Source organism: Myotis yumanensis, unplaced genomic scaffold, assembly GCF_028538775.1.
Source record: "Myotis yumanensis isolate MYYU_CA2020_CCGP unplaced genomic scaffold, mMyoYum1.0.hap1 SCAF_3, whole genome shotgun sequence".
NCBI lineage: Eukaryota > Metazoa > Chordata > Mammalia > Chiroptera > Vespertilionidae > Myotis > Myotis yumanensis.
Genome location: NW_027223754.1, coordinates 16,052,303 through 16,060,761, shown reverse-complemented (window position 1 = coordinate 16,060,761; position 8,459 = coordinate 16,052,303). Strand labels below are relative to the sequence as shown.

Sequence of the window (8,459 nt, the reverse complement as noted above, 5' to 3'; positions counted from 1 at the left end):
TCAACTATATACATGCAACACTATGTGAGATGGGTTTAGGCCAGGGGTGGGCAACCTTTTTGTGAGTGCGTGCCAAAACCAGCAAAATCTCTGACTCAAAATTCTTCTGTGTGCCAACCCTAATTTTTTGAGAACATGTTACGCCTACTTGATATCTCTTAAGGTTTACGTATGTGAAGAACCTTGAAGAAATAATAAAATTCATTCGAGCGATGAAAACAGTATATGATGATGAAAAATACATTTATTTTTTAATGTATACATGTTATGTAACATTATTTATTTATCTAAGATGCACCTACACTAAATTTATCTGAAAAATAAAAAAGTTGATATTAAGAAAAAAATTGTAAATGGAAGATTATGAGAGGGTTTCGCGTGCCAGCAAAAGTTACTGGCGTGCCGTGTTTGGCACGCGTGCCAGGGGTAGCCCACCCTTGGTTTAGTCCTTTGCCCAATAACATTAAAAGAATTGTACTATATTCCTTTCACAGTAAATACCTGGACCATGACAGGCACAAAGCAAGCATCCAAGAATTGTGTTTTTGTTTTGTGGGGGTTCTTGTGTGCTTTTTAAATATATTTTTATTGATTTCAGAGAAGAAGGGAGAGGGAGAGAGAGAAACATCAATGATGAGAGAGAATCATGGATCCGCCGCCTCCTGCACTCCCCACACTGGGGATCGAGTCCACAACCGGTGCATGTGCCCCACCAGGAATCAAACCATGACCTCCTGGTTCATGGGTCGAAGCTCAACCACTGAGTAACATCAGCTGGGCTCAATTAGACCCTATCTCAGGATCTGGGAATAACTAACCCAAAGAAATGCCACCTGAAGAGCCGGGAAACACAAGTCTTTTCTCAGGGCTCCCCGGATCTCCGCAGGTGGTAGGGGCAGTCACGGTCCTCTGTGAACTCCGCAGCTAAAGTGCAGATGGAGGCGGGGCCAGCGGGAAATATGGAAAGGTTTTGCCCCGCTAGGACGCGCCTGAAGGAGGAAACCGTAAACCTCTCACGCCCAGGCCTCCAGCTGGAACCGGGCGCTCATCTGCAGGAAAGTGCCTCTGCCCCCTGGCGCCTGGCCCCCGGCTTCTGATGAAACAGCGACCCACCGCCTTCCCCGCAGCCCCAGCCCTCCGGGCGCGCAGGGGATCACGTGGCGCCGCGGTGCTCGCCCCGGCGCGCGGCTCCCCGGCCATTGGCCGCCGCTCGCGTCCCGGCACGCCCATTGGCTGCGGGGGGCGTTCACGTGGAAGGGGGTCTGGGATGGCACCCGGAGAGGGGAGAGGTAGCCCGAAAGTTAAAGCGAGCGGCGCTGCGGCCGGGAGCCGGAGTCCCAGTGGCGGACCGTAGGGAGGCGAGCGGGCTTCTCGCGCGCGGACGGATGCGGCTGCCGGTTGAGGGCACGGACCTGAGTCTCGGCCCGCGCTCCTGCTGTCGCTCCGGCTGCCCCAGCCACCCTGGCACCGATGCCGCGGGCTGGAGCCTCTGCACCTCGGGGCTTATGAGCTGCACCAGGTACGTCCTTCCACGTCCTGGCGTCCGAGCGCGGGGTGATGGCGGCGAGGGGCGCGCAGTGGAGACCCTCTGTCGTTCCTGCCGTCTGCGCGTTCTCCCTCCAACTTGCAGTTACACTCCGGGGTGGAACACTCTAGACGGGCTCCAGGACGCTGCTGCTTCCACGTGGAGCGGGCAATCCAGGGACCAGAGGTGGGATGGAACCCGAGGTGCGCTCCTGCGGGGCTGGGACGGGCACTTAGGGTTCCCTTGCCCTCTACTGTCCCGGCAGAGTGTCTGCGGAGTTGGCCGATGGGGTCTGGAGCACAAAGAAAAGTCGATTCTTCTCTCCCAGGGTCTCGCTTCTCCGTAAAACTCTAGGAAACACACTTTATAGTCTCTCGGGCCGCCGAGAGAGAGGAGACATAGAGCGCCGCGTCAACCCTGTCCCCTGGCCTGAGGTCCCCAGACTGGGGCTGTCCTGACCCGGCGGGGCCAGGCGGCCGCGTGGGGGCGCTCGCGCGGCGCGGCGCGGGCCGGGGTGATCCCTCCTCCCCGCCCTGGAGTAATAGTTCGGGCTCCTCCCCCTTCTCCAGGAACTGAGTGTAGACCGGTGGTGGCGGCCGCCTCTGCCACCTCCCACAGGGCTCTCAGATGCAGCTCCGAGCGCGCTGGGGAGGGGGCTGCCCCGCGGCGTCAAAGGTAGGTGCCCCCGACAGGCAAAGGAAGATCTTAGAGGGGGTGGGTCCGAGAGGGATCCAGGTCGGAGTGACCTGTGGAATCCTCCAGCCTGGACGCTCCTCTCCTTTGAACACAGAAAAAGGGGGTGTGGACGGGATTCTGCGAGAAGAGCAGCTAGAGGGACTAGAAGGACATACTAGAAGATTTGGGGGCCCGTCATGGCATTGTTTCTTGAAGAAGAGGAGACAATTGAGGAAAGACTTGACTTGGGAACGTGGAGAGTTGCTAGAAGGTGTTGGAGCCTGTGGTTTGTGTGTCCAGACGTCCCTGGGAGACCCAAGGTGCAGAGAAGAGAGCGGGAGGGCTTGGAGCTGGGGTGCAGAGGGGAGAGGAAATAAAGGGCTCGTTTGGCAGGGCTGCCCAGGAGCCAGGAATGAAGGAAGACAGCTGGAGGCCTTACCACAAACTTTAAGTTGAGGTATTTGGGGAAAGTTAGTGGGAAGAGAAGAACCATGGGGCATTATTAGTAACCGTGAATGTCAGAGCCAGAAGGGGTCTCCGAGGAGAAAGCTGGAGCCCAGAGAGGTGGAGTACCTGCAGCAAGTGGCACAGCCAGGTGGACGCGTGCCTAGGCCAGGGCTCTGTGTTTCACGTTGGACGTTTAGATGGCAGGGACTATGCCATTTTAACTCATCTCCTTTCTGTAATATGCTGCCTCAGCCACGATACTCATCTTGAAGATGCTTTGGACGATAGTGACAGGATAGAATACAAGTGGCTTTTATGGCTGTGAATAAGGGCCCCATGATCAGAGTACAAAGAGGACGATGTCAACTTTATTCATACTGTGTCAGCCGAACCTTTGGGGAGGGGATCAAGGAATGCTGAAGGGGTCGATGACTGTGTCTTTTAAACATGATAACCTGTTGCCACTCCTTACCTGATGTTTTGGTGTTCCTGGGGCGAAGGGAAGGGGGGATTATTGGTGCATCTTGTTTTTCTGTCTTTATTTATAAAATTACAAGAGAATGGCCTCAATACAAAAAAAAAAAAATTTTTTTCAATTACTTACTATAAAATGCATAGCCAGAAAGTCAGTAGGTCAGCTACCTGGAACTATGAAGGTCCTGGGGTTATTTCCTGTACAAGCCTATAGTTTTTGCAAGAGAAACCACTATGACGTCTAGCCCGAGCCAGCTTGGGCTGGTGGTGTGTAATTTGCCCCTCGTGGAACAGGGAAAGCCTTGATGCAAAACTGTCCATGTTCTCTGGTTATTGTGGAGGTTTAGGGTTTGCCCCCTTTTGACCAGGAACACTGAAATCTACCCTTGGGCATGGCCCAGTCAAGCATCTTTTGGAAGCTGAATTTTTGAGCATCCATACTGGTCGGAGCAACAGCTGCTGTTGCTCTCGGGAGCCTGTCCTGCAATGAACTGGTCTCCAGGTCCTGTGCGCCCTGCTGGGTCAAAAGTGTGTCTTCTCGGTCTGTTTTCCCCCTGGCCAACCTTGGTCACTCTTATTCCCTGGTCTGGGGGAGGGAAAGGGCTGGAGCAGCAGGACAGTCTGTCAGGAGAAGGGGCCTGAGGTACAGCCCGGTGCATCCTGCGTGGGAACTGATCATTTTCATGCCACTTGAAGATAAAAATGCCTGTCCAGGTGCCGTCCTTTCAGGAGCTTAGGAAACTATTACCTTGCATGTCTCTGCTGCTAGAACTACTTCTGGGTGATGGTCATTCCTGTCACAGTCCATTGGAGAATTCCTGAGCAGACAGTCAGGAAGGCCTACACTAAGCCAGCACTTGGGTGATTGATTCTTGGAGAATGTTCCAGTTAATAAAAATCGGAATCTACATGTGAGGACAGGTGAAGTGGTCGATAGTTGCGGTCAGACTGAGAGACTGAAGGGGTTCTGGTCAGGGGTTGCTTGTGCAATGCTTCTGGGGCAGTAACCCTTGGGTCAAAAGGTAGTTAACCTCACTTTTGCTTTTCGTGGAAAAAAGTTGCAAAACCGATTAGGCTCTAGAAGGTGCCAGGGGAATTGTTTAATGAGCTCTGGCTCTGGCTGGAACCTCACCTCCCGATCCCCAGCTCTACTTGTTCTTGTAGCTTAGTGGTAAAAGGGATCTCAGGCAAATTTAATTTACACTCCTGGGTCCAAACAGTGTAACTTTACCAAATCTTCGTTCTCTAACTGTGCCCCTTATTTTAGAATTCAGTTTACACAATATCTTGAGAGTTCCCCAACCTTTTTCTAATGAACTGATTGACTGTTTTAACGTCGTGCAGGAAAGCACGTACGAGGTCGGCTTGCAGGCTAGTTGGCTGGGCAGAGAGAACTTGCAGCTGACCTTGTGCTGACTCAAGCAAGGAGGAAGCGGCTGTGGCCAAGGAGGAACTCTTTCTCCCCCTGTTCATACCCAGGTTGTCAACGGTGGACAGAGTAGGAGGGGCTTTGCCCCTGTTCAGGCTTTTATTTTTATTTTTTTTAAACAACTACCTGTGTTAAAGTTGAAGCTGAAGGTGTAATTCCAGTATACTCTAACAAAGTTTTGCAATGGACCAGGGGAAAACTAAAATGCAAGTTTAGGTGTTTGTTTGTTTTCATTGAACCCATTGCTCAACACTCTTAAAAGTTATCTTGCCCAATTAAGTCAGAATTCTCCTTTCCAGAACCACTGCATGGCCATAAGAACAGATAAATGAAAGCAAATGGCCCCTATAATCTTCACTCCTTTGACTTCCTTAGAGAGGAAACAGTAAGACAATTACCCTTTAAAAATGAATGTTTAGTGAGTGGGTGGGAAGTGATCAACCGAAGAACTTATATGCATATATGCATAACCCATGGACACAGACAATAGGGTGGTGAAGACCTGGGGTAGGGGGCAGGGGCGGGCTAGAAGGGGTCAATGGTGGGAAAAAGGGGACATATGTAATACTTTCAATAATAAAGATTAAAAATAATAAAATAAATGTTTAGATAACTACATTGTGGCTATTAATTATTGTTATATTTTTCTCTGAACGTGTGTGTTTCTCCAGTTGGTCATCCCTAAGTGCCTGCTGCATCCTAGGGAAGTGCGGTCATTCTTTTGAAAAATGGGACCGAACCCATTATGTCTCTGGCTTTCTCACTTTTTGTCACTATCTTTGGTTAATCTGGACCACACTTGAGTTAATACTGAACGGTAGCCGTGTGGACAGAGATGAAGAAAAGCAATGTCAGTCTGATCTCATTGCTGTTCCTTTCTTTCCCCTTTTGCCAGCGTTCTAGCCTGTTCATCTAACCCCATGATGGCTGTGGACATAGAGTGCAGATACAGCTGCATGGCCCCTTCCCTGCGCAGAGAGAGGTTCGCCTTCAAGATCTCACCAAAGCCAAGCAAACCTCTGAGGCCTTGTATTCAGTTGAGCAGCAAGAATGAAGCCAGTGGAGTGGTGGCCCCAACCATCCAGGAGAAAAAGGTGAAAAAGCGAGTGTCCTTCGCAGACAACCAGGGGCTGGCCCTGACAATGGTCAAAGTGTTCTCGGAATTTGATGACCCGTTAGATATTCCGTTTAACATCACTGAGCTCCTAGACAACATCGTGAGTCTGACGACAGCAGAGAGCGAGAGCTTTGTGTTGGATTTTTCTCAACCTTCGGCAGATTACTTAGACTTTAGAAACCGGCTTCAGACCGACCACGTCTGCCTGGAGAACTGCGTGCTGAAGGACAAAGCGGTCGCAGGCACCGTGAAGGTGCAGAACCTGGCGTTTGAGAAGACGGTGAAGATCAGGATGACCTTCGACACCTGGAAAAGCTTCACAGACTTCCCCTGTTGGTATGTGAAGGACACTTACTCTAGTTCAGACAGGGACACGTTCTCCTTTGACATCCGCTTACCTGAGAAAATCCAGTCTTATGAAAGAATGGAGTTCGCTGTGTGTTTTGAGTGCAACGGCCAGACGTACTGGGACAGCAACAAAGGCAAAAACTATCGCATCACCCGGGCGGAACTAAAGTCCACCCAGGGCCCGGACGAGTCACGAAACGGACCCGATCTGGGAATCTCCTTTGACCAGTTTGGAAGCCCTCGGTGCTCCTACGGTCTGTTCCCGGAGTGGCCTAGTTATCTAGGGTACGAAAAGCTAGGGCCCTACTATTAGTGAGCACGTGTGACAGAGCCCAGCTGAGTGGGGGCAGACGAGCCCCGCTGCAGGCACAGAGGGACGGAGATGGAAAGCCAAGAGAATAGCTGAACTGCCATCAGGCACACTTTCCGAAAAGAAAGGATCCTATTCACTTTTTCCTTCAACCAGCAAGTCCAGCCCGGCTTAGACCACAGAACCAGTTTCACGCTCAGAGTGGCCGTGGTGTGCCGGTCTGCTTGGCATCCGTGGCAGCCACAGGGTACGGGCAGGATGGTGCCAGCGAGGGTCTGGACGGGAGCCAGGCCTGCAGGCAGTGCTGGCGAGGCTAGAGGATGGTGTCTTCATAACGCGGCCACTCGGAGGGTGCCGGGGCTGTGTGGAGGAGCGGCTTAGGAACGTCAGTCACTCGGATGTCACTCCGTCCCCAGCCACCTTCTGGCCCCTTGCCGTTCTCTGGCTTCTCTCCACCCAGCCAGGCCCTCCTACCTCTCGCTGCTGTCTCACATCTCCGCGTTCTTCACATTTTGTCTCCATGCGTTTTTTTGGTGTTTTTCTTCGACAGTTCATCTGATGTTCAGGAAAAGATAATACAGACAAATCGGCCTGGGAGGCAGGCATTTCCTCTTGCTGGGCCCCGTGTGTATTCCAGCGGAGAGCAGCTCGCCAGTGACCCAGAGTAACTGGCGTCCGTGCAGCCTACGGATTGCTGGCTCAGGACAGGCAGGACAGCCGCGAGTGGGGCACGTTTCGCTTCTCCTCTTGGCTTTTGGGGGAGCTTTCTAAGCACTCAGACTTACCCGGAGTCACCAGAAGGCTCACCTACAAGGGGTGTTTCAACTTGCTCGGCTGGTGGGCAGGCGTCTTATTCTTTATATGCGGGTTGTAGATCGCCCTTTCTGGAGACTCATCTTTTACACTGTGTTCAGGACAGTTGGGTTGGCAGATCCAGTGTATCCTGGAAGCCTTCCGAACATGTTTGCTTTTATTTTGACTGTGATTTACAGGACCCGGGACATTTTACAAGCACCCAGGGACTTGGATTTGGGTGTCCTTATTTATGCTGTGTGAGTATGTGAAAGGGGCAGAGGAGGAAAGCCTCGCGAAGTTCTCCGGTGTTTGCCAGCTCTGAAATAGCGGACATGAATTGTTCTCCACCATACTGGACACAAGAATTACAAATCTGGTGGGTCATGTGGTTATGAGACTCCTGGAACTTTCACTGTCAGATGGATCCCCAGATCCTGTGATTATTTTGGGGCAAGACTGGTTTGTACTTGGGGGTGTTTAAAATATTTTTACATGTGTATTTGTAGAAGGTTTGGGGTTTTTCTGTTTTTGTTTTGGAAGATTAAATGACTGTCTCGTTTTCCTTTTGCCTGATTTACTAAAGTGAGGTTTTCCTAAGGGAAGCAGGAAGTGGGACGCACCGCTACTGGACTCTGCAGGCAGAGAGTCTCCGTCCGTTTGCATTTTCCAAATCAATCAGGAAACACCTCCCAGCTTCTTTGTCGATCCTGTCGGGTGTCGGGCAGGTACGGAGTGTCTTGGCTTCTGGAGTTGGTGGGGTTTTTTTTTTTTTCTTTGAACTTTAAAATGTTTTAACTTTTCAAACACTCTGTAAGTTGTGTTTAATGTAATTCTTCTTCCTAAAACTGGCTGTTACTAGTCTGTAATCTCGTGCTTTATTGTTTATGCCTCTCCCAGGTGGGCAGCACTGAGGGATGCCATGATAATGTCATTTCTGGGAAAATCACATTTACTTACGCTGAAATGGGGCAGAACTGTGTTTTATCCAAGCATATCTTACGCCAAGTACACAGAGAGCACTTTGTGCTACAAATCTGGTGGTCAGAGCTCTTAAGAGTGTAAATCTAAATTGAATAGAAGCAACATTTTGATTTTGTTTTAAGAAGTCTCCCCCCTCCTCCTCCTCCTCCATTTCAGGAAAGGTACAAGGTGCACTGTCGTTTACATGTTCCCTGACTACAGGTGATGAGATCATTCTGTGTTCATGAGAAAAACGCCTCAAGTGACTTATGTATGGCTGTCAATAACAGTGATCCTAAGGCATTCCTGTGTCAAAATTTGAAATAGGGTAATTCAGTGATAAGTATCTCTTCTAAAACAGCCATAAACCCTCCCCCGT

General features: G+C 50.7%; 1 protein-coding gene across 2 annotated transcripts; it reads left to right on the top strand.

The window, feature by feature from the left end:
- The first annotated feature begins 1,455 nt into the window (after positions 1–1,455).
- On the top strand, positions 1,456–7,679 carry PPP1R3B (protein phosphatase 1 regulatory subunit 3B). Of its 2 annotated transcripts, none has more exons than XM_070408325.1 (2): positions 1,456–1,519; positions 5,446–7,679. In XM_070408325.1, the coding sequence occupies exons 1-2, from the start codon at positions 1,506–1,508 to the stop codon at positions 6,326–6,328; spliced, it is 897 nt and encodes a 298-aa protein (XP_070264426.1). In that variant the 5' UTR covers positions 1,456–1,505; the 3' UTR covers positions 6,329–7,679. The 2 variants fall into 2 exon arrangements, with proteins under 2 accessions (XP_070264426.1, XP_070264427.1); XM_070408326.1 differs by lacking the exon at positions 1,456–1,519 and adding an exon at positions 2,124–2,200.
- Positions 7,680–8,459: the final 780 nt, after the last annotated feature.